The sequence below is a fragment of the Vicugna pacos genome, chromosome 31 (genome assembly GCF_048564905.1).
Source record: "Vicugna pacos chromosome 31, VicPac4, whole genome shotgun sequence".
NCBI classification, from domain to species: Eukaryota; Metazoa; Chordata; class Mammalia; order Artiodactyla; family Camelidae; genus Vicugna; species Vicugna pacos.
Genome location: NC_133017.1, coordinates 15131146 through 15156697, shown reverse-complemented (window position 1 = coordinate 15156697; position 25552 = coordinate 15131146). Strand labels below are relative to the sequence as shown.

The following is a 25552-nucleotide window of genomic DNA, read 5'->3' as shown; positions in this document are numbered from 1 at the left end:
AGGGATTTTACTTCCTGTCAAGTTACGTGAATGTTGAGTGATGTCGTTTAAGTGGTTGTAAAGGTTTGCTCAGAAAGTTTAAGGACTGGTGGCCAAGCGGCTGACCGGAGAGGGCTGGTCCTTTGGGCAGGTGCAGAAGCAGAGTCCAAGGCAGGAAAATTCTAGAAGCTGCTGCCTGCTGCCCCTTCATTGAGCCAGGAGCCTGGGGGAGGTCAGGAGAGGCCTGAGACCCAGGCAGCCGTTCTGCGGGGCTGGGGCTGGTCTGGGTCCAGACCTTACCCACCCCCTGTCACCCAGCAAGTCAGTCACGAGCTCTTTTCATTTTTCTGCTTCGACCAATCAGATATACTTCCTGTCAAAGACTTCAAGGAGTACGTAAAATCCTAAGAAAGAAGGAAAAAGTCACACGAAGTCCTATTACTTGAGATAAACAATAGTAACATTTTAGGAAATAGCTTTTTAGGGCCCTGCTTTGCATTAAGACCCACCCACACACACCCGCACACACACTTTTTTTAATTTGCTTTTTTTCCAGGGGGTTGGGGGGGGGCGTTCTTCCTCCCTTTTCTGTCTCTACCTCCCCCGATGATAACCAAAGTAAACATCTTGGTGTTTATCCTTCCAAACCTCGTTTCAGGTGTTATAAATACACAGCACGTGCCTATATGGGGCTTTCTGTTCTCAATCTTTGGTTTTTTAAAGATGGGACACCCTCATGCACTTCTTGGCACCCTGCTTTTCTAATGGTATGTTGTAGAATTTCCTCTTAGCCTCACTGGTGAAGATCTGGCACATTCTTTTTAGTAGTTATATAATGTTTTAGAGACTTTTAAAGGGCAGATGTAGTCAACAGTTCCCCAGGTGGTGAGCAGTTACAATGTTTCTTCTGTTTTGTTTTTTGCTGCTGCATCTCTTGATGCAGTAAACACTTTTCATGTCTCATGTATTCCTATATAATGATGTTTTATTATGCTGTGAGAGTCTCAGAACGGGGAGTGTAAATCAAAAGGTATGTGTATTTTTTTGTTTTAATAGAATTTGGAAGATTGCTTCCTAAAAGTTTGGTAACATTTCATATTTTATTTGTTCATAAGTATTTATTAAGCACTTACTCCGTGCGAGGCACTGGTTTAGCGATTTGGATTTAACTATATATAAAATAAAGATCACAGCCCTCAGAGAGGTTTCACCCTAGAACTGGAATGGGGAAGAACAGATGAAAAGACAATAATAAATACTTTTGTACCAGAAATGTAAAAAAACACAATTTTCCCTTTCTTTACCATCAGCGATTGGTATTACCATCCCTTTTATTTATTGCACAGTCGTACTGATGTAATGTTTCCTTGTTACTTTGATTTGCCTTTTCCAGTTGGTAAGTAATTTTAGTATTTTTCACATGCCTACTTAGCAGTTTGGATTTGTGTTGGATGGATTACCTATTTATAATTTTTACTCATTTTCCTGTTGAGTAGATTATATACTAAACCCATACTTTTTGTCGGTTTTCATGAGCCCTGTGTATATTATAAATAGACATTTGTTTGCTGTATGGTTCACAGATCTTTTCCCCAATTCATTACTTAGGACTATATGATGGTTTCTTTTACCATTAACATTTATGAATTTGCCGTTTTGTTATGAATATGTCTTTTTGTCTTCTCTTAGCTTCTGGCTTCTTTGTTATCTCCAAATTCTGAGTCATGTGTAGTCTCCTAAATTTCCTTCCAATTAAATTTTTTGATTTTTTAATATATTTTTTCAATACAGCTGGAATTTATTTTTTGATATGGTGTGAGATAGGCGTCCAATTGTATTTTCTTCTAAGTAGATAGCCATTTTCCCAGCACCTTTTATTAACATAAAGCATCAGTTCTCCACCGAATTAAAATGTCACCTTTTTCACATATTCAGTTCCCGTATGTGCTGGCATCTGTGTGCTTATGACTCCGCTCTGCTGGCTGTACGTCTATCCCTGTTCCACTTTTATGCTGTTTTGGTTACAGTCTTCTTTTTCATAATTTTAAAGCTAGGTTAAAACTTTATTTGGTCATAGAAACCTTCAGGTAATTTTATCCAATTAAAAATTGTCATTATTGAAAGTACATTTGATTCACATTAGGAACAAGAAGTACGTCATAATCAAGAAAGCAAAGAGATTATATAAAACAATATGATGTAAAACTTCATTTGGCAACACATTGGAAAATGCAGAGGAAACCAAAGACCCCCTATAAATCATATAATTTATCAAAATGGTGCTGCAAGCAAGAGGGAAAATGGCAACAGACAAATTCCCGTAGAAGAAATTGGAAGTTTATTTAAAGATCTACTATTTAAAAGCACCTCAGGAATAGATGACTTCCCAGCTGAGTTGAGTCTAGCTTTTAAAGAAGAGGTAGTTTCAATGTTATTAAACTATTTAATACTATAGGAAAAAAGACAGAAGAGCTCCTTGGTATGTAATGAAGCCAGCATCATCTTAATGTCAGTTCCTTACGGACTAATTGCACTTGGGAATATAGATTCTCATCAGAAATAAAATTTTAGCAAATAGGATCCACCAAAAATTCTAACGCATTGTGATCAAATAGCTTTTATTCCAGAATGCGAGGATATTTCAGTAGCAGAAAATTTATCAACCTAATTCATTACATCAACAAGTTAGAAAGAAGAAATACTGTATGAACAGATACTAAATAAGCACCTGATAAAATTCAGTAGCCGTTCCTGGCACAAACCCATAATCCCTTATCCAAAATTTGGATACCTAAAAATCCCTGAAAACTGAAATACTGACCTGTAACTTTGACACTACATTTCATTTCATGTGAAAGTTGATCTGAACTAGTGCAAAGAGACTGCTTAAATACAAAAAGTTTTATTCTTTACAAATGTGAAATATTACCTGTTCGGAATGTGAAACATACTCAACGAAACGCTTGTGGCTCATTTGTTACCATGACTCTCTGTCCTCTACTTAAAATTATTACCGTCTCTCCTTGTTTCAGGGTGAGTTTGAGGAGAAATAATCTGAGGCATGTGCTTTTAACTCTCCGGAAGAAATGTGTTACTGTGTTTCGTAGAATCTAAGACACCGCTGCTTGGAAAACTCGCACTTACTTTGTGTATCACTAGAAGAGGGGCGGGAAATGCTCCTAATTGCTCTGTGAATCGTCATCAACCGAAAAACACATCTCGGTTTCAGAGACGTTGAAATGTAGGGGAAAAGCGCATCTTACACTACGGCGAATACATCCAAGGCAGTCAGAAACTCCCCACCGTCCACGCTCCCTTCAGACAAGAGCAGAACCCAAGCCACTTCCCTTGTAAATGTCCGCATCCGGGGGTGGGCCTGGTGTGAGCTGGAGTTGGAGGGGCTGGGGTCCGCCCCGGCTGCTTTGGCTCTTTGTTAGTTGTTTGACAGGAACCAGCTATTTAACATCTCAAACCTCCTACCTGCACTCATTTCAGAGCATTGACAGGATGGTAAGAGATAGGGTTTGTGAAGTTCCGGGTAACAGGCAAGCCCTCCCTAGACAGCCGCTCCTGGAATGAGGGCGGGGGTGACGTGGCAGTGGTGTTGGCTGTGGTCTCTGGGGTCTTTCCACGTCTGTCATTTGAAGAGTCTTTACTCAAGAAAAGTCTTGACCATATTTCGCTCACCTCTAAAGAAGACTCCCCCGTAGGACTGAGAAGTTGGCCCTAGACCCCTGTGTTGTCACGATGCCCTAAATCATGGCATCTCATCTGAAATTCTGAGCTGGAGAGATCCTCAGAATGTTCTAACGTGGGCCCAGAGAGGAAATGTGACCTTCCCAAGTGAAGACTGAAACCCAGACCAGCAGCCACATTGGCCAGGCTCTCTCTAGATGCCAGGGCTCCTGTCCCCAAGGGCCTGAGCTCCGCCCTGGGAGTTTCTAGCAGTTTCCTCAGGCCAGGCGATCTCTGCATCCCAGACCCAGGCGTTTCTTCTCTCTGGGACGCGTCTTCCCTTTCTAGGGGAAAAGAGGGAGGCAAGTTTAGCCCGCCCAACCCCCTTCTGACCCCGTGTTCTGACTTTGACCTTCACTGGCCTGCTTCCTCCCCACCTTTCTTGTTGGCCACCGGAAGGGGCTTGGGGGAGCTCTTGGGAACAGAGGCTCTGAAAACCTACTCACGTCGCCAATGTGCTGTGTGCTCTCCGACAGGATGGGAGTGGTGAGCAGCAGACGGCAGGTCAAGGAGAAGGTGAAGGGCGGATGGAGCCCCAGGAAGGCCAGCACCCAGGGCAGAGAGCCCCCGCCACTGCCGCCCCTGGTGAGTGACCGACCTGCCTGGCCAGATGGACGGGAGGTGGGGGAGGGGGGCACAGAGCCCCGGGGGCTGGGGGGGGGCTGCCGCGTGCCTCCAGCCAGTGCCGGCACCATCTCTAGACAACCCCGGGCTCCCACACAGAGGCCCCCTCCCACTGCCACCCCAGCTCACGTCGCAGTGGTGGAACAGTACACTGCTTAGCAGCCAGGTTGCCAAGCTTAAGTCAATTAGTTGCGCGCTTCAAAGCAAGTTACTTCCCTACGCCTCAGTTTCTGCACCTGTAAAATTGGTCTAGTAAGAGTGCCTTTCTGATAGGGGTGTGACAGCGTGCCGTGTACGTACACGTGGGTGATGTAATAACGTACTGCCTTTAGCGCAGGACTGGGCCTGGTGGGCCCGCGAGGATTCTTGGCCAGTTTTCACTGTGCAAGGGCAGCCTTGAAGGGAAAAAGCAATCAAAGATGTCACCTTGAGGAAAGGATGAGGTGGGGGAGGGTCTGGGGCACGCAGCAACATTTGCTGCCCCCACCCCGGCCCAGAAGCTCCTGGCGGTCATTGTCCGCTTCATGGTGTTGCTGCTCGCATTCCAAGGAGCTCGCTGTCCTGGGACGAGGCATGCTGAGGCTGGAGGATGCTGGCCTCTCCTCCCAGGCAGGCCCTGAGTTCTCCCGGGGCCTGCATGCAGTTCTGGTTTGTTCACAGAGCAGTTGTCACCCTTTGACAGCAGCATTCTCAGAGATGCATTTTTAGAGGACTGTTCATGTCTCCCTTGCTCCCCTCCCCCGGCCACAGGAAGTCATTCCTGGACAGCCTCCCCTGCCCTCTCCCCCCACCAGCACATACACCTGGCCAGTGCTGTGTTCTGACAGTGACCAGGCAGGAGTAGGGGGTGGGGGGATAGTAATCCTGTTTCTTAGCTACACCAGGTGTCTTATCTGTCAATGTTCCAATTTAGTGCAGGGCTTGGCAAGTAACAGTGAAATGTTTGTTGACTGAACGAATGATCAACTTGGCAAACTCAGACTGAGTTTCTTCCATGCTAATAAGTAGTAGAGCCTGGAATGTTTTTAACTTAAAAAAAAAAGTCACATAATATATATTAATTGTGGAAAAAATTATAAATACTCATTATCCTCCACTTTAGAGCTCCTGCCTCCAGACCCTTTTTCTGTGTATTATTTATATTATGTATTTATATTTTCAATGGAACCATACTATTCATGCCGTTTTGCAAAATGTTGCTTCAAAACTGTGTTCAGCAACTATGGAATACAAAACAAAGAATATTTGTAACACATGCAAGTTGAAAATAAGAAGAAAATGAACACGCAGCACAGCCTTCCCATCTTCAGAAGTCGAAAGTGACTGGTTCTGTTGAAGCTCTCCGCTGCCCCCAGTCTGTTCTCATCCCCCCAGACCCCACTCTCCCAAGTGTCTTTAGCTTTCCTTAGCTTTGCTTCTTCTGTGCGATCACACATGTATGTATTTCTAAACACTAGTTAAATTTTGCCCACAGTGAACTTTAAATCAGCCGACTCAGACAGCATGCATTCTTCAGAGACTTGGGTTTCAGATCTCCGTTACATTGGGGAATTCTATCCACGTCGATGCACGTGGCTGTAGCTCACTCACTAACTCCCGTAGTTGCCCAAGACTTCATTCCATCGCTTGTCCCAGTTTGTCTGTTCCTGGTCAGAGGGTGATCTCCACGTCTTAACAGTTTTTTTTTTTTTTAATTTTTGTGGGAGTATTCCTGTATGTGTTTCCCAGTACTCATATACAAAGGTTTCTCCACAGGGTACATACCTGGGAATATATTTGTTGAATTTTAGGGAAATACATTTTAAAAATAATTTTCCTTGAGAACAAATAACTCTATTGCAACAGCATCTTTTAAAGCAGAGCCAGGATTCTAACCCAGGTGATCCAGCTGTCCCCTACCTCCCATTCCACAGCTGCCTCTTAGGGAGCTAGACTTCCCCACATACCCCTCCTCCAACCGCATGTGTGGTTGGGCAGGTGGGCCAGGGTTGTGTGAGGTGGCACTGGTCCCTGAGGAGCTGTGGCAGCATGTGTAGAATTTACCTATGCAGCCTCCTGGGTCCACAGAGCAGCTCCCCCGGATGGTCTGCCTGGCACCCAGCAGTCTCACCCCGACTGGACCCTCCCCAGGCCGTGAGCTAACAGCGTGTGTTTTGCTCCAGGTCGTGTTTAACCACCTGGCTCCCGCACTTCCCGACACCACGCACCCGGACCAAGGTAAGGAGGGGCTATTTTGAAGGCTGAGGCTGTACGGGCCACCTCTTTGGGGCCCCGGCTTCGTGCAGCTGGAACAGGGGCTGGAACAGGAGCAGCTTCCTGGAGAAGACAGGTGTGGCTGTCTTGGGTCAGAGAGGAGAAGGCTGGGGGGAGGCTGAGCCAGGTGCCCCAGGCTTCACCTGCCTCTCGGGGTCTCTCCAGGAACCGAGCACCAGCTCCTTTGGTGTACCTGAGCCTGGGAGGGGGGATGTTTTGAAAAGACTTTGCAAACCACAAACAAGTATAGACAGTTAAGTAAATAAAAACAGCATCACTAAATCGGGGCTTTCAAAGAGTCCAGCTCCCAACCTCCAAGGGCAAAGGCCAGCGGCTCTGCATCCCTGTCCTCGCTGTATTCCGTCATCTTGCGTCCCAGCCCACTTTCAAAGGCCCCCCGCCGGCTTTCTAACCACCACGCCACCCTCCGCACCCCGTCTCCGCTTCCACTCTGATGGCCAGACAGTGGAGGTGGCATAATGAATGACCTCGGCCTTCCTGGATCTGGGGCGCAGACCTGGGTGGGGGACTCAGAGGATGGGGATTCCAGGAGAGCAGCCCCCCACCCTAATAACCCATGTGCGCACAGCACCAGTTACGGCTCGGGCACTCGTGTGCTCACACAGCGAGCCCCGAGCAAGCAGAGAACCCAGAGCCCGGCTCTGTCCCGAGCCTCGGGAAGATGTAAGGCCAGTTTTGCCAGGGCCCCTCCCCTAGAGGAGCTCACTGTCTGTCAATTCACAAGCTGGAACTCAGTGAGAGGCCTCACCTAGTGTTTCTTATCTGGCTGAGGATCACGATTAACTGATTAACCGTTAGGGGTGATCCTTCACTTCCTGCCAGGAGGGGGGGAGTGGGTGGGGGAAGCGGGTCACATCTCCAGGAAGGAAGCCCAGGGGAAGGAAATAAACCAACTGCCTTCAGCACAAGAACTTGAATCTCAGAACCAGGGGAGTCCCTATCATCTATTCCAGCCCCTCTTCCCATGGCATGGGGTAAATAGCCCCGCTTACTGAGAAAGCGGAGTCATCTACCCCCTGGGAAGCTAAGTGGGCTCCAGGTGACCTTTTCCAGAGGGGTCTTGGCTCCCCAGAGCTGTGCAGAAAAGCCCTGGTCACTAGCAGTGGTCGTAGGAAAGAGGGCAGGCCAAGCTCCAGAGCCCCCTCCCCACCTCTGTCACGTCTGAGCACGGCCATGCAGAGCCCTGTGCTGGGCCCTGGGCATGGTTACAGGTCGGGGTTACTACTGCTGTGTTCCCAGACCACTGCCCCCCTTTGGAAAAGTGTCGGGGGTGGGGCAGGTGGAGAAGAGGAAGAGAGGGGTGCTCCCTGCCTCCCAGGTGATAAGGGGTCAGCCAACACTGGTTCCCAGACGGGGGTCTGCAGCCTGCAGCCCTCAGGTCCACGTAGCTCATCTCCCTAGATCTTCGGGACTCTTCCAGCCCCTTCCATCGCTCTAGTGGGCCTGAGCGGTGGCCATCTCTTCCCTGTTCACTCTAGAGGAGCACTTCGTGGTGGCCCTGTATGACTACAACGCCGTGAATGACCGGGACCTGCAGATGCTGAAGGGGGAGAAGATGCAGATCCTGAAGGAGTAAGTGTCTGGCAGGCCGCCCCTGTCACAGGCGGACCCCAGCCCCACGCCCTGCAGGCTGCCTCCGGAAGATCCTCTCAGTGCCCAGCCCCAGCCCAGTCACCCAGCATTTTCTTAAACTTCACCCAATAGCCTTCCTCCCATTTACTTTTCCAAAGTCTTTCTGGTGAGCTGGTTCCTATTCACTACCTCCTGCTCTGCTCTCAAAACCCTACTCTTCCTTTGAGACCCACCTTATTGTCACCTCCTCCGTGCAGCCCTCCTGACGCCCATAGCTGCTCCATCAGAGCTCTAGGTTGGAGTTGATTGTGTCCAGATATCTCTCCCTCCAAAGTCTGCCCTATCTCCAATATCGGGCTTGCCCTGTGGAGCCCGAGGGCTGCTTTTGTTCCTGAAATTCTGCCGTGGCCTCGAGCCAGGAACACGAAGGCCCTGGCCTTTTGACCACACATCGGCGGCCGCCTGGTTCATCCTTTCGTCCTCAGCCCTGCTTGTCTTTCCTGTCCAGTTCCAATTTACTCACTAAACTCTCAGCATGTCCCAGTAATCTAGAGGAAGGCTGCTCACTAGAAGACCAGGGTCCCTTGGGTGGGTCAGGCTGTGTGGACACACTTTCCCTGGGGGCTATGTCATCCCCTTCCTTCCCTGGACCGGGAGCACCTTGGGTCCATCGGATGCTTGGTGAGTTGAAACAACCCAGGGAGCCCGCGCCGCTGAGCCACTGGCCCCAGTCCCCTCCCTCTGCCGGGCTGCCTGCCTTGCGAATTCTCTTCATCCCAGGGTGAGATGTTGCGTGGGCTGTGAGCTGCCCAGAGAGGCCTGTGGGACCAGTACCTGTTCTGTATTTCTTTCCCTTTTAGAGATGGAGACTGGTGGTTGGCCAAGTCTCTCATCACCGGAAGAGAAGGCTACGTGCCCAGCAACTTTGTGGCCCGAGTGGAGACCCTGGAAGTGGAAAAGTAAGTGGACAGACGGCCCCTCAAAGCGGAGGTGAGCGGGTTGCTTCTGCTCCATGCAGGGAGGAGCCAGAAAGTGACTAAAAAGCAGAGCAGGGTGTGAAACCACACAGAGGGAGCAGGAGAGGGGCAGGGCTTGGAACTGCTGGGAAAGGCTTGTCTGGGGTCCCAGACCACATTCAGATCTCTGTGTGACACAAGGACATTGCTCCTCGGAGCCCACCACACTCTTCTCATCTGTAAATTGAGAGCTGCCCATTTCCTGGCGAACCTGATAGAGACCCTACCTCCCATGTCCCATGCCTTGACCAGCCACCCCTCGTCCCCTGCTTCCAGGGGCAGGACTCAGGGGGCTTGCACCTCAGGGGCTCCAGGATGGGGGCCTTACGGGAGAGCCACCCCCCCCAGCATCCTCATAACCCACCTGCATACAGCACCAGCCAGGGCACTAGTGCACTCACGCAGCGTGCACTGAACGAACGGAGCCCAGAGCCTGGCTCTGCGCCAGGACTGGAGAGGACGTAAAACTGAAGGAGCTCAGAGTCTGTCAAACTCATGAGCTGGAACCAGTTAGTGGCACTGCCTGTTGTCTCCATCCAGGGATGCTTACCCTCTAGAGGGTGCCTTTGCCGGCATTTCCAGCCCTGTCCCTTTCTCTGAGATGGTGCGAGGACCCGGGGCACGTCCACCCCGATGAGCCCATGCTCAAGGGGCACATGGCAGGAGCTTGCTCTGAGGGTCCCAGCAGTTTGTCTGATTGAGAGACCCGAGCCCTAGGAGGGTGGGCTATGAGGGAAGGTGGTCAGATGCAATCTCGCGGAGCAGAATTAACAAAGGGCACCAAATAATATTCTTATTTCATTTCAAGAAAACACTAAGTCCATCACCTACTGGAGGGAAAGGGACTGAGGCGTATTTCATGCATCAAGAAGGGAGGGGCTCAGCCCAAGGGTGGGCTGACAACAGGAACACATTTTATCTCTGAGGGGAGGGGGCTCGGGTAACCAGATCCCGAGGAGTGTGGCCACTCTCTGAGGTCTACCTGCCCTTGCTCTTTTCTTTTCCAGGTGGTTCTTCAGGTCAATTTGCCGGAGAGATGCTGAGAGGCAGCTTCTGGCTCCGATCAATAAGGCCGGCTCCTTTCTTATTAGAGAGAGTGAAACCAGCAAAGGTAAGCCTGGGCGGAATTCCCTGAAATGAACCAGTGGATGCATCCAATCACATGTGCATACGTACTGGGATGTGCCACCATGCTTTTTCAGTGGGAGTGCACCTGTGTCCAAGAAACAGTAAGGGAACCACTGGAGATGACTTAATGCTTTGTTGTTACAGCGTATTTCAAACACATACAGAAGTAAAGCGAATAGTCTAGTGGAAACCCTGTACCCAACACCCAGCTCCAACAGTGATCAACCCAGCACATCTTGACTCCTGTATGTCCCCACCCATCCCTATTACTTTGAAGCAAATCCCAGACATCATGTCATTTCACCCGGAAATGATATTTTTAGCAGTTGCTTATTTCTCAGGCGCCCTTTGGAGGGAAAGCCACCCCTCCCCCAAACCTCAGTGTGGTGGAGGAAGGGTTCTCTTGAGGGCGGGGGTGTCACCTCCTGTCCCTGCCCCTCCCCCCACCAAGCTAGTCCAGGCTGGGCTGGGTCAGGTGGCGCTGGGGCTGCGGGACCCCACACATGCTCCACTGAACTTTAAAGTATCTGGATGCCACAGTCAGCGGATGTGAGGCCAGTAAGGAACACTCCTGTCAGATGCCGGGGAGCGAGTTCTAGCCCCCATAGGCCTCTGGAGGTCCATCAGAATCTCAAGCCTCACTTTACTGATGTCGATGTGAGGACTGACTGGTTTCCCAGTCCAAGGGCAGATGGTCCTTCCAGAGTTAAGAAATCTGAGTCTCTGGGAGCCCAGCCCTGGTGCCCAGCACAGCCCAGATGCAGCTCCGAGGCAGGACAGGGGATCCAGATTTTGTGAGCCGGAATGACTGAGGTCCCCTTCAAGAAGAAGGAATGCCGAATTGTAAAAAGATGATTGGTACAGGACCTTGGAGGAGCCCAGACACGAGAGGGGCCCTAAATCACGAGCTTCCGCGGGGCTGGTGGAGGCGAGCCGGGTCTCCTCCGCTGACTCGGGCGTCGCAGGCGGGGTGCGGCCGGGGAGACCACCTCTTTTCCTCACTAGGGCGGTGGGCGGATGAATGGACCCACGAGAGCCATTGAGACACCGGGGCGCGTTGCCCCCACCCGGGGCGAAGTCGGGGAAACAGTCTGCAGCGTGGGGGCTGGGCTGGGGGCGCGGACGCGGGGCGGGCTGTGGCAGCGGCGGGGCGGGCTGTGGCAGCGGCAGGGCGCGCCCCGGAGCGCACGGCCTCTCCTCATCCTTTCGCAGGTGGGCGATGAGAGAGGCGCAAAGGCCAAGGGAGGGGAGAAGGGGTTTGAGATGGGGTGACAGTCAGACAGGGGTGGAAAGCGCCTGAAGACGACAGCGCAGAGCAAAATCTAGTTCCACACCCGGACAAGAAGTGTCCGAGCCTGACACCTGGCGGGGGAGGGTGGTACTGCTCGCGGTAGGCGCGCTCTTACGAAGGACCCGGGAGCCCCCCGAACCTGTCACTGACCAGCGGAGGGACCTGGGGCAAGCGACGTCCCCCTTCTGGGCCTCAGCTTCCTCGTCTTCCAAATAAGAGTAAGGGGGTTGGTACCCAGAGAGCCAGGCTGAGGCTTTTTATAAAAGATCAAGTTTATGGAAGGAAGTTTCTCAGCTGGAAACTCTTGCCTCCTAAATGGCGCTTAACTCTTGCCACCTGCTACCCCTAGTCTGCAGGCAAACATTAGCATAGATGATGGAATGCACATCCGTGTGTATGAATTTGAACAGAACCTCTGGGAAATGGCATATTATGATCTGTACACCCCCATGGACACGAGTGCTTGAGGTTACAATTTGCTATTGCATGTGCGGGTAGGGTCCGCCTTTTCAGCTGAAATGAATGAATGAGTCAATCTCCGAGTCCCTCCAGCGACTCCACATTTCTCAGTATTCCATGGCAGATGGTCCCTGAATGACCAGGTGCCCAAGTAGGAGGACAGCGTGATTGCTAAGAGAACATCCTGCCTGCTCTATTGCTCTGTGGTTCCCTGGCTGAGTTTTGGGAGATTTGGGGGAGGAACGTCAAAGGACAGAGTCAGATGGAGCTGATAGGAAAAGTTTCCAGGAGGGCTGAGGTTAAGATGAAGGAAAAGGTAACATGATATAGCAGTGGTCAAAATGAGGAGCAGAATTTGGGGAACTTTTTTTCAAGGCATCGAAATAAAGCCCAGATTCCAATCCTGGTTTTCCCTCTTTGCCTTGCTTCTCATGCATGTGTCTTTATTAACCCTCTAGGTACCTTTTCTCTGTCTGTGAAGGATGTGACTGCGCAGGGGGAGGTGATCAAACACTATAAGATCCGCTCCCTGGATGAAGGCGGCTATTACATCTCCCCCCGAAGCACCTTCCCCACACTCCAGGCTTTGGTGCATCACTATTCTAGTAAGAGGGGGGCCTCTGGGGGTGGAGGGACTTGTGCCAGAGGAGCCCTTGTATCTATCACTAAGACCTCAAGATGGCGTGAATCGGTGGTGCCATCTTGGGGGCGGCAGGATTATCCCAAGGCTGGACACAGGTGTTGACAGCTGTCAACAGTGATTCAAAGTCTGTGTCCCTCACTCCTGCTGGCTCAACACGCAACCACTTGGAGAGTGACCAGTATTTCCAGCCTTAGGGACAACAGGACAATGACAGCATGTCTTGATTTATGCAGAATGAATGCAGAGAGCTGAGTGTGTCTCTGTGGACGTGGGTGTGTGTCTGGTGTGCACCTGTGCGCAGGTGGACCTGAGGACGGGGTTGGCAAGAAGGTCGGGACACAGCTGGAAATGGTACGGCTCCCAGAGGAGTGATACGAGGCTGGCTGCGCTGGTGACCTCCAGCCCCATCCCTTCTTCCCTGATGCAGAGAAAGCGGATGGTTTGTGCCAGAGGCTGAGCCAGCCCTGTGTGAGCCTGGCTCCCCAGAACCCCTGGGCCCAGGATGAGTGGGAAATCCCCCGGCAGTCTCTGAAGCTGGTCAGGAAACTCGGGTCTGGGCAGTTTGGCGAAGTCTGGATGGGTGAGTATGTGGCACACGGGAGCCACCCCGTCCCCACCCTGCGTCCTGAAGCAGTCGTCTCGGGGTTTGCACAGGGCATCATGCTTCCCCTAAAGGCTTGTGAGGGGGAAGGGCTAGAAGCTATATACCCATTTCACAGATGAGGCAACGGAGGTGTAGAACCCTTAAATGATTTGCCCACATTGTTCCGACACATGGTGGTGGACCAGGGGAATCCAGCTCTCCCACCGCCTCAGTCCATTCCCTGCTTCCTTCTTCACTGCCCAGAGCTGGCTTTGCCACCGATGCATGTGTGATCTGGAACGTTTTGCTAACTCCTGTTAGCTTTGGGTCATGGCGAGTGGTGAACCAGGGGCTCCAGGACTCCGGTACAGACAAAAGCCACCACTTGCAGTCACTTAATCCCTGTGGCCCCCCTTCAGTTACAGTGTATGGCCAGTCACCGCGGGCACAATCAGAATATAAAGACGATGCTTTAATTTATCCCTGGAAAGGTCCATGTCTCTGGGGGATGATTTCAAGATAGGACCCTGATGCCTCCCTGAATCCTCCAGCACCCAGGACTGATACCTGAGGTGCCTTATGTCCTTGCAAGTTCGAGTTATGACTTGTCTCTTCCTGTTCAATGTGGACGGGGACCTAATGGATGGGGGGAGAGTGTGCAGGGGCAGGTCTGCGAGGAGAGAAAGGAAGCTCACAGGGCATGGAAAGCGGGGAGGAGGGCCCAGGCCACCTCTGCCTCCTCTAGAACGTTGCCGTGGGCTGTGATGCGTCCACACTGAAGCTATCCGGGGATAGAAGAGACGTGATAGGGGAAGGAGGCAGGGTAAGTTCCTCAACTGCCTGGGTCTCCCGGCCAGCAAGGGAGCCCAGGGCAGGCTGGCATCCCGCAGGGTAAGTCGGCACATGCATTGCCCTCAGGAGCTGTCATCCCAGCCCAGAGCCACTTCCTAGGCGGTGAGGGGGGACAACTCTGGCCTCAGTGCCCTCTTGTCTCCTGGAAGCTCATGTACGTTTTGGTTAAGGGACCACCTCTCACAACCTCTGGGTCTTCTGAATGGCTTCTTCATTTTCTCCTGCCCTGGTCTTAGGTTATTACAAAAACAACATCAAGGTGGCCATCAAGACCTTGAAGGAGGGAACCATGTCTCCAGAGGCCTTCCTGGGTGAGGCCAACCTGATGAAAACTCTCCAGCATGAGAGGCTGGTCCGTCTCTACGCCGTGGTCACAAAGGAACCCATCTACATTGTGACCGAGTACATGGCCCGAGGTGGTGACCTGCCCGGGGCTGTGTCCCTCAGACAGAGGCAGGGTGATGAGGGGGAGCTTGAGGGCGGGGACTGGGCTTGGGGGACAGAGAAGGCAGAGGTTGTTCTGCTGCAGTGGGCTTGCCTGGCCCGGGGACCCCCACAGGGGATCACTGAGCCGTGGGCTGGATCAATTAGCCTGTGTCTCTCAGATCTGTGAGGACTGAGTTGGGAGTTTCTGTAGAGCAGAGGCACCTGCCGCTGTGGGTGGGTTTCTGCTCTGGGCACGAGAGATCTGATGGAGCCGCCAGTCACTTCCTGCCCGTGGGTGGGGAGCAGCCCACTGCCCGAGAGGCTGGCACGGCCAGGCTTGGGTCATTCTGTGGAGAGTGCAGTTGCAACATCTCTTTCCTTAGGGTGCTTGCTGGATTTCCTGAAGACGGATGAAGGTGGCCGACTGTCCCTCCCACGGCTGATCGACATGTCAGCCCAGGTTTGTGGGCTGCCGAGTGCAGTGGACCAGGCCCTCAGGCCCTCTCCTCCGTGCCCCATGGATTAACAAAATCAACCATTTAGAGGTCATGTCCATTAAGCTTGGGCTGGGCTGTGAAGGACAGAAAAGCCAGAGTCATCATGGCTTCAGTGTGTAAACACCAGAGTCGGGGGAGGTGGGTGGGGCCGCCTGTCAGAGTCACAGGGACCCTGGTGTCTTCTGCCCGCTGAGTTTTAGCAGGTCATCTTACTGCCTGGGGTGGCCGCTCACGTTTCCCATCTTGTCGCCCTCAGCTAGCAAGAAGAAGCCAAGGAGGGGGACGAAAACCCACCTCCTCTCTTTAGAGACGTGTCCCTAAGTCACACACTACACTTGCTCTCATGTCCCCTGTCACTTGGCCACCTCTAACCTCAAGGGAGCTTGGGAAATGCAGTCTTTCTCCTGGGCAGCCATAAGGAAGGAGGTGGGTTCTATTGCTAAGGATGATCGAAAGAAAGGATGGTGTGTGAAGTCCAGAGAGTGCCCACGAATCCCACGTCACACAGTAGGCCAGGGTTCTGCTGTGACCTCGTCCGGCTGCCCTCTGATGGTGCCCACAGATGCCTTCTGTAGACTCAGACTTGGTGATGCAAAAAGGAGGAAACTTTCCTCCCCGGGGATTTTAGCTGAGGGTTCTAGCAGGAAAGCACAGCTGGTGGCCCCGAGTGTGTGTGTCTGTTAAAACTGGAACTCTCAGCTGAAAAGCTCTGGTCTGTGGTCCACCCGTGAGACACACACATCCTGCTACACAGAGGAACCCTCTCCCCATCGCGCCCACCCCCACCCCTGCACTGCATCTGGCGTTATCTGCTATTAGTATCGGGGCAGGAACTGAGGTCACCCCGCCTTTTTTCCACTGAGGTGAGCACAGACCGGGCTGAACAGGCTGACGAGGTGGTCTCGGAAAATTAACGCTGGGAACCGGTTTCAAACCACAGCACAGTGATAAGCCTGTCTGTGCCTCCTTTTTCTTTCGTTTCTCTCTCTCACTCTCCACTGTCTCTCAGTCAATCCTTTGGGAGACCTTGGGTCCCCCAGAGACAAAGGATGTTAAAAGCCACCTGAGTTTGTCAGTAGGTGTGATCAAGAATCTGAAGGTTAGGAAACTAGAAAATCAGAACCTCGTGGGTGAATAGCTTCTAAACCATGTTCTGATCATGCTAATGCCTCACTGTATGCATGCACACGTACACATACAAGCACGTACACACGTGCACACACGCATACGCGTGCGCGCGCACACACACATGCACTCCCGCCTTCTGGGCTCCCCTTTTCCTGCTCTACAGCATGAAATGCAAAGCTCCCCTCCAACCGCAAGCCCAGGGGCCCACTTTGCAGCCACGTGGCAGCTCCCCCTGTCCTGTTGCACCTCTGAGCCGCTGACCAGGCTGTCCCCTCTGCCTGGGATGCCGTCGACTCTCTTTTCACCTGGCAGAATCCTAATTGATGTTCATGAGATGGGGTCAAGGTCACTTCTATTCAGTTCTGGACAGGAAAGCGCAGAGGGCACCTCGCTCCTGTGTTATCTTAGCATTGTGCCCGGTGGATTCTCCTTGAAAGCAGATCTGGTCCTGCTTGACCTTTTAAAAAAAATTTCTGATGCTGCTTATATAATACATCTATACATGAGCACAGTCTAGTCGTCTTTGTTAACAGGATGAGTGCTGCTAAATGCTGCCCAGATATGAGATACTTGCCAGTCAGCTTTATAGTCCCCACAATATTATACCAACAAATGTGTATTGGTGGAATGATTTAGCGAATGAATGAATGAATGAATGAACCAATGCAATGGAAACATAAGGAGAAGAGGGACCAATTCCAGTGCTGGCTTTGAGAAGGCCTGAGAAGGGAAATGGGTTTTCTGTTCTCTGCCTCAGTTTCTGCCTCCATCCGCTGGGAGTGCAGTGAATAAGGCCCGAGTTAGCTTCCTCAGCTAGAAGGGCAGGACAGACAGCTGTTCCTGGCCCGGTGCTGGTGATCTGGGACAGAAACAGTGTCTTCTGTTCTGCTGGGATCCTGCGCATGCTCCCTGGTGCCTTCCGTGGGCGGTGCTGGGTTAGTCCTCCACCAGGTCCCACCTAGTGCTCACCCCAACTCTGGGCCTTGGGGACCCCTGCCTCATATTCCAGGTCAGGACGGTGACCCTCTCCCACGGAGCTTAAGCAGTGACTCCAACGCAAGGTCCCTGCTCCAGGAACAGTGCTTCTAACTTGCTGAGGAGATGAAACCCTCCCCTGCCTCCCCTCCCCTCACACCTCTTCCTTTTCTTCTCCTTCCCTCTAGAGAATTTCCTTTCTCCTGCCTGCACTCTGCCGCCTTCCTCCCCTGCAGACACTTGGAAGGAGAGGAGGGGGGTGAGGGGCATGGGGGGTGCCTACTCTGATGACAGGGTCTCTGCCTCCCGGGGCTTTCAGAGCACTGGGGAGCAGTGAAGCCATCTTTCTGCTCCACCCAGGAGTCTGCTCCTTGTCCAGCACCACTACCCCCTCCACACCTGCCCCCAAAAAACTAAACCAAACCCCCAAGTGCTGTGCCCCCCTCCAGGCTGTTGGGGGTGAAGGCTGGTGGCGAGGGTGGGTGGGGTCCTTCCTCTCACAGAGGCTGCCCTGCACCGTGTGGCCCATGTCCTCAGATTGCGGAAGGAATGGCGTACATTGAGCGAATGAATTCGATCCACCGGGACCTGAGGGCGGCCAACATCCTGGTGTCTGAGACCTTGTGCTGCAAAATCGGTGACTTTGGCTTGGCCCGGATCATCGACAGTGAATACACCGCCCAGGAGGGTGAGCGGAGCCCCCAGCCACAGGGAGACCTTGGGCCCCACCTCCCCCAACTCCCCAGACCCCCTTGGGCTTGTCGTCACACATGGCAGGGCCCTCTGTGAGCAGATCGGAAAGCTGTGTGGCTTCCCAATTCTGCTTGCCTCCGGCTAGTTCAGCATTTCCTGAAACGTGCTCTTCAGAGCATCAGTGCCTCCTGAGGAACAGCTCTGTGAGGGAGTAGGTTTGGGGACACTGCACAGTCCATCCAGCCCCCTCTTGGAGAGTCCCAGTGCACGCCAGCATATTAAAGGTACTGAGAAGTCCTGCAGCTATGAAACAGGGTCCATTTGCTTCCCGTGGTGCCGCCCGAACGAACGTGAGCCCCAGATACTCTTTCTGCTTAGCTTCTGTTAACCTCCCACAGAACCAGGGGTTCACAGAACACACTTTGGAGAGCACTTCTAAAGTATGAGCAGCAAAAGCAGATTAGGAATTCAAGCCACGGGCTCCGGGGCTCCACGGGCACTCTGCTTCACTTCGTTAGTAAAACGGAGGCAAAATTCTCTTCACAAGAAGCTCTGAAGCGATCAGGTACATTTTGCAAGCTGGCGAGTGATGCTAGCTGAGCATGTTAATCAGCTGATGCAGAGGAAGGGTGGCTATGACTTGTTCCCTGAGGGAACTTCAGGTGAGGGAGCCAGGCAAGGGGACGGTGATGAAGGGCCGGGCCGCGCAGTCTGCTGTGACCCCAACCAGGACTGTGGCCAACCCCTGGGCTTCAGGGAGCAGTAGGATTTGAATTCCTCCCTCACTGTGACCCCAGGAGGTACAGAAGTCACATGTCACCCTATCCATTTTGTAGGAAAGGATTAACTGAGGCAGGGACAAGTTAAATGGCTTGCCCAAGCCGTGGGTTCCTGTTCGTAAACAAGGCCCACGGGAGGTGGAAAAGGACTCTTCCCTCCCAGATGGAAACACGTGCTGGTGTCCAGTGAAGCCGACAAGGCAAAGACCCAAAGTGGGGGACGAGGGTCGTATTTTATCCACAGTGTCCTTTTGTGCTGTGGACCCAGGGTCTGCACACACCTATTCATGTGTGCTTGGTGTCTGAGTGGTTCTCTGCACACCTCTCTGTTGGGTACAGCGGACCAAGGCAAGGTGGGGGTGGGGGGTAGGGAGGAGGAGCAGGGAGTTGGGGGACAGTCAGTTGTGGCCTCACAATCTGCTCATGGCCTCTCTCACAGGGGCCAAGTTCCCCATCAAGTGGACTGCCCCAGAGGCCATCCATTTTGGGGTGTTCACCATCAAAGCGGACGTGTGGTCGTTTGGAATCCTCCTGATGGAAATCGTCACGTACGGGCGCGTGCCCTACCCAGGTAGGTGGCTGTGTCCTGCGGTGCCCAGCCTGGCCCAGGGCCGTCCTGGGATGGCTGCGAGGGCCGATAGTCCATCCTCTGTGCCTGGGGTTGCCCGCCTACAGGTCAGAATGTAGCCCATGGTGGAAACAGAGACACCGGTGTGCCACTCTGGGGGTGGGGTTCTGTCCCTTCCCCCATCTTGGCAGCAGGGCTGTGTCCCCTTGATCCAGCAGAGGTCAGTGAGCCTGCAAATCCGGAATTTAAGGTCAAGCTCTGAACTTGTTTCCTCCAATTAGTTTGTCCTCTGTTGAGAGCAGGTGGTCCCTCCCTTGGCCTTACCCCTTGGGTGCGTTCCTGAAAGCCCGTCCCGGTGGTAAACCCCCGGCCCCCAAGACTCGGGTCTGAAGGGCTTGGGCTGACCAGCAGCCTGCGGCTGGGCCGATCCCCGACCGAGCCGAGCACCCGCACAGCGAGTGATGCTCGGCTGTGTGCGGCAGGGTAGGGTCCCATCCATGGCCAGCTGCCCCGCATTGAGATAATCTTCAGCCTCGTTTCCAGCTGTTCTCCAAGCAATGAAAAGCAAATAAAGGGACATGTAAAGGTGGCGCCTGCGAGCGGGGGAGAAGGCGGCCGGTGCCTCCCGGGCCCCTGTCGTCCCTCAGCCGCGGCCGCATCCCCTCCGCCTCCAGGAATGAGCAACCCCGAGGTCATCCGCCACCTGGAGCGCGGCTACCGCATGCCGCGCCCGGACTCGTGCCCGCCCGAGCTGTACAGCGGGGTCATCGCCGAGTGCTGGCGGAGCCGGCCGGAGGAGCGGCCCACCTTCGAGTTCCTGCAGTCGGTGCTCGAGGACTTCCACACGGCCACCGAGGGCCAGTACGAGCTGCAGCCCTAGGCCCCGCGGGGGGACGGCGCCCGCGTGACTGACCAGGCGTGTTCACCTCGCGGCTCATTCGGCGCCAGACGGGCTGGACAGGCAGGGAGGGGTTGGCACGCCCGTTTCTCGGATGAGGAATGAGAGGTAGAGGGGCCTGGCAGGGGGGTCCCAGCCTGGACTCCGAGCCGGATCCGTCCGCATTCGCACCCTTCTCTGGCTGTGTGCCCCTGGGCAAGTTACTTTGCCTCTCTGTGCCTCCCCTTCCTCGTATGTGCAACGGGGAAGAACCACAGTTGTACCTACCTCGTACGTTCCTCGCGAGGATGACATTAGTTAGCCCCGGTAAGGCGTTCAAAATAGTGCCCGGCACAGCCCGAAGTGTTTGACATTGTGTCTGTAAGGCTTCCCGTGCTCTCGCCAAAGCCGAGCAGTCGGGTGGCCTGAGTCCTGCTGCTCCCACCTGCGCAGGCCGCCCCCTGTGCGGCCCCCTTTCTGCTGCCCAGGAAGCAGGACTGGGTCCCCCACCATTCGGCTCGGCGGAGCCTCCCCTTGCTTGGCTGCGGGCAGGCAGCCCTGACCCAGACTGGCCTCCAGCACTTTGGGACTTTTCTGTAATAAAGTCACGAGAACTGACCTTTCGCGTTCCGTTCCTGGTGACAAGCCTGGACATCGCATACATGACGTTCGTGGTTACACGAGTGGCGCCGCCGGGGACTCGCGGAGGACATTGGGTTTCCGGTGGAAACCCAGCCCCCAGCCCCAGCACGACGGTGCAGGCCTTTTAGGGGAGTTTGAGTGGAGCCAGCAGGTGGCGCCCTCACCTCAGAAATCCTCGGTCTCCGGGTCCGGGTTGGGGCCGGCGCGGGGTCGGGGGTTGGGGGGTTCCTTTGGCCAGGGAAAAGACAGCTGGGCCTCTGACCTAGGCTGGTCGGCACATCCCACAGCCAAGCTGAGCTCGTTAAGTCTTCTGGATTAAAGAAACAACCAACCTTGACACCGTGGGTAGAATCTTAGCTGAAAAGACCTTAATCAGTCAACACTGTGTATGAAGAGAGGTAGATCCTATGATTCTCATTTTACAGATGAGGCAACTGGGGAACAGAAAGGGTAAGTAACCGGCCTAAGGCCACACAGCTGATAAATCACGGAGTGAGGACACACTACTCTGAAGTGTTCTTTTGGAAAGAATCTGGTCTCGATGCTTCAAAAAGTATTCCTGGAGCCTTGGGCACCTACGCTGGGCTCTCAGGAGCAAGAGGCTCTTGGGGAGGGAGGCAGAAGGGAGAAGGCCACCCACCCACTTCAAGCACAGCAGCTCCCCTTGCCTCTGGGTCACATGTCCAGCTGCTCTATAAGGGTTATTTGAACAGAGTGTGGCTTTAAAATTGTTTGGAAAATCAGTCATCCAGCCCAGTGCTCCCTCCACCCTCTCCCTCTCACAAATGGGAAACCGAGGCCTAGATAAAGACCCCCAGGCACACGGGGTCCGCACCCCAGAGCCCAGAACTCTGGGCCAGGTCCTTCCTCTGTCCACCTCACCTCGTTTCCTGTGGGCAGATGTTGGTTTACTCCAGGTGTTTCTAAATAGAAATCCTTGTTTTTGAGAACTCTCCAAATCAGATTACTTGGTTCCCTGAAAAATGTTATTTCTTAACAGGCCAGAATAGCTAGTCATTTAGTGGAAGAGAGTCTAGTGCCTTTAAAACACTCAAGAGAATGGGGCCCCCAAGCGCACAGCACTCGACAGTTTACATGAGGTTTCCCTTGCTCTGCGTGGCTTCAGGTGCTCCTCACAGCAGCCTCTCAGGTGGCCTTGTCCTGGGAATGGGGGAGAGGGGACAGCGAGACTGAGGCTGCCACTCACTGTCACATCACCAGAGTGGAGGGGCCAGAACACGGACCCTGGGCTCCTGGCTCCGTGCCCCGCACTTGTGGGACCCAGCAAATAGTACTGAGATGAAAAGGGGGTGGGGGCTACAACCCATGTGGGGTGTAAGTGGCCCTGCTGGGTAGTCCTTTTAACAGGTTAAGCAAACCATTGCAAGAAGATGACAGGAAGGTTCTATGAGTGCCTGGTGGAAGGAAGCGAGGAGGAGAAACATCTGGCGCTTACGGGGCCGCTGGGCGGATGTATCATCCGTGAGACAGTAACCATGGTGCCACAGAGGGGAGGTGGCCAGGGGCCCCTGGCTCGAGGTCGGGAGCTCTGTGGCTGATTCACAGGGTAACACTTCAATCTGACAGCAGCTGAACACCTAAAAATAGCCATCGGGGAGTGTCCAGGAGATCCTGGGGGAAAGGTGAAATTTGTGGGCAGAAGGACAGGTGCGCAGAGGTCTGACTGGTACCTGCAGGGATTTTGTGATGTCTCGGGTCCTCGCTTGGCTCTGAAGGGATCCAGCCATGAGGAAGACAAGGACCTGTTCCCAAAGGGCTCTTAAGTAGGCCTGGTTCCCAGGAGCGCGCGGGTCCCATCCTCACGCCCACGCGCGGATTCGGAAGCCGGGACAACGCCGCCCACCTTTGTTAGGCCTGGCACGGTGCTCCTGCTTCGCCACACAACCGCATTTAGCCCGCATGACAACCCTCAGAAGGAGATTCTGTCACAAATTCTCATCCCTTTGTAGATGAGAAAACCATGGCTGTGAGAGGTGAGGTCGCCGGCCAAGCTCAGGCACCCAGGACTCCTGCGGGAGCTCCTTGGGTCAATGAGAGAGGTAAGGGTTTGAGGCTGCCAGCCACGCGGAGGGCTGGGGGTAGAGTCGGAGCTGCCAGCCCCAGATCCCCGGCAGGCTGGGCCCAGACCCCTGTGGCCCCTCTCCCTGGCCACTTGCCGACCCTGTTGTGGAAGGACAGGCTTTGGAGGAACCAGGCAGTGTCCACTTCACCTCTTGGCTCTGCCTGTGGAATCCCTGGCAGATTATTTAACCTCGCTGAGCCTCAGTTTCATCTTCTTTAAAATAGACGCAAGGGTACTAGCTCAAAGGGACGCTGAGGACGAGCTGAGATAATGTGCATAAAACTTCAGGCACAGGGTCGTGTGTGCAGCAGGAGGCCAGTACACGAATGCTCCCTTGCCTTGTCTGGGCCATGGCCGGACAGCATCTCCCTGGGGTCACTGGGGAGTCAGTGTGGGTGCCCAGTCTGCCCCACCATCTGCCTCCATTTCCAGTTGGCTTGGCCCCTAGGCCACCAGGTCCCCGTGGGCAGCAGAGGCTGACAGGGGCTGATGGGAGCCAGTCCCAAGGGGTCTGAAGGCAGATTACTGAGGACTGATGAGGTGAAGGGGACAGCTGCCCATGAGCTGACAGCATCGCCTGCGGGAAAGGGGAAGCGGGAGGGCGGGGTCCCTAATCTCTGCCTGATGTCTTCTGGAAGATGAAGGTACCATCCAGGGACGCCTCTGCTGGAGACTTTCTTTCTGTGTCAAGGTCACTCTGAGGCTCTTGGTTAAAATTAGCTTCCTGTTCATTGCTCTGGACTGAATGGCCTTTCCCATGAACCACCGGGACCTAGTCTTGCACGGCTGGGCTGGGCTGTGTGCCCTCTGCTCTCCAGAGAGCAAGTTGAATATGTGTCCTCTGTCCTGGAGGCTGCACAAGAGGGGTGGGGTGTGTGCACGCGAGGGTGTACATGTGCGTGCACGGGTGGGTCTGCCTGCACGTGTAACTAACCAGACCAGGGCACCTGGAGAGGAGGCTTAATCACAGAATTGTGCAAGCCTTTTGTCATTGGCATTATTTCTTGGCTGTGTTGCTTCTTTCTCAGCCCCGAGGCTCCTGTGTGAGGTCTGGTGACACCTTACTCATTTCTGGCCCCTGGTGTCAAACAGTAGACCCACCCTATCCCATGGACCATCCCTAAGATTAAGAAAAATATGCAGTGCCTCCTGGATCTCAGGTGATCCACACATGCTTATTAAGTAAGTGAAAAAATGATAAAGTAAAATGAGACATGGTTTGGCCTGGCAGTTCCTTCTGTTGAGCTGGGCTGTGTCTTTTTTCTACCACATCCCTGGCCCCAACACAGAACCTGGAATGCAGGAAGTTTTCAGTCAAATAGATGAATGAATGGGGACAAGTTGCTATTTTGCTCTTTGCCCACATCCCATAGATAGTAAGGTATTAAAGCCAAAACAACATGAGCCCAGTTGGGGCTTTGGCAAGGATGGTTTGAGCCACATCAGAAAGGGGCTGAGACTGGGAAGAAAAGAGTCAGTGGTCATGGCTCTGGGGGCTGGCATCCTGCTCAGCCGAGGGGCCTTCTGCAAGTCAGCCAGCTCCTTGAGGCTGAGTCCTCCCTCGTCAGGTGCACCCACTAAGCAGTGGCCTCGCCTGGAACAGATAAGAGGGCCGGTGCCTCTCCACTCCTCTGTGGAAGGCCCAGCACATGATAAGCATTCAATAAAAGGGTGACTATTAATATCTTTATTGGATCTCTGCAGGAGAAATGCGGGCTAGCCATCCAGAAGCATAGGGTGGAGTAGCTGTTAACCCCACATAGGATGTGAGAGCTTAGGGAAGATATATGAACAAGTTTAAATGTGTGTCACAAGGGGAGAAAATATTTGCAGTACCTGTGATACTGCAAAGGGAACTTAAGGAATCCTTGTTTCTAAACAACCCAAAGACTCGTGGACAAAGGACTGACCCGGGCTCGGCTGGCTGTACTGCTAGTGTTCAGTAATGTTTGTGACAATGTGGGGGGGGGGGTTACCCTCCTCTGGTGCTCATGGGAGTGTCATTTGATCAAGCCTTTTGGGGAGCATTTTGGGCAGGACCACTCAAAATCCGGGATGCCTATATTCAGTGGTGGAGCAACTGCGCTTCTAGAAAACTCCCCTCCCCTCAACATGCCCTCGTCCTCAGAGGTGCACGTACAATGCCCTTCACGGCCACGTGCCATCGTGGCAAACCACAAATGCTGAAAACAACTTGAAGGTATGACAGCAGGGAAGATATACGTAAATTAAGGCACGTGTGTTTTGAACGAATGGGGCACGTCCATTCGATGTGGAAACAGACCCAAGACACGTCTGGTGGTCAGGGTTGGGTAGGTGGTCAGGATGGTGCAGAAAAACGCATATGGCATGATTCACACACATGCACGCACATACACGCGCACACAATTTTGAACTGATCACACACCCACTTACATGTGTGTAAATGTGCAGCAAAGGGACCAGAATGACACTCACCAAAGAGAGCCCTGCCTGACCTGGGGTCGGGATGAGGGGCTCATGGGTGGAAAAGGGAGGGGCTCACAGTTTATCCTGTCCTCTGATGGTCAAATCTTTTAGAATGAGAATGCATTAATGCATTTGGAGGAAAAAAAAGCCAGGCAGGTCAGTGATGGATTGCTCGATGCAATTGTGCCTGGTGGCAGGGAAGGGATGACGTGACCCCCGGGTTGAGTCCCGCCCTGGGGCTCTAAGCAGCCTCCTGACCGCTGCGCTTCATTTACCGCCC

At 53.4% G+C, this 25552-nt stretch overlaps 1 protein-coding gene across 3 annotated transcripts in view; it reads left to right on the top strand.

Annotated features, from left to right (window-relative positions):
• BLK (BLK proto-oncogene, Src family tyrosine kinase) overlaps positions 1 to 20686 on the top strand; it is a 44778-nt gene extending 24092 nt beyond the window's left edge. For 2 of the 3 annotated variants that reach the window (XM_006203179.4, XM_072952745.1), the window contains exons 2-13: positions 4191 to 4299; positions 6501 to 6555; positions 8091 to 8184; positions 9045 to 9143; positions 10208 to 10311; positions 12537 to 12683; positions 13149 to 13301; positions 14393 to 14572; positions 14966 to 15042; positions 17720 to 17870; positions 19094 to 19225; positions 19897 to 20686. In XM_006203179.4, coding sequence (XP_006203241.1) covers positions 4192 to 4299; positions 6501 to 6555; positions 8091 to 8184; positions 9045 to 9143; positions 10208 to 10311; positions 12537 to 12683; positions 13149 to 13301; positions 14393 to 14572; positions 14966 to 15042; positions 17720 to 17870; positions 19094 to 19225; positions 19897 to 20102 — 1506 coding nt within the window. In that variant the 5' untranslated portion in view covers position 4191 and the 3' untranslated portion in view covers positions 20103 to 20686. Of the gene's footprint in view, positions 1 to 3406; positions 3490 to 4190; positions 4300 to 6500; positions 6556 to 8090; positions 8185 to 9044; positions 9144 to 10207; positions 10312 to 12536; positions 12684 to 13148; positions 13302 to 14392; positions 14573 to 14965; positions 15043 to 17719; positions 17871 to 19093; positions 19226 to 19896 lie in introns of those variants that run through there. The other variant, XM_072952746.1, reaches the window with a different exon arrangement.
• Positions 20687 to 25552: the final 4866 nt, after the last annotated feature.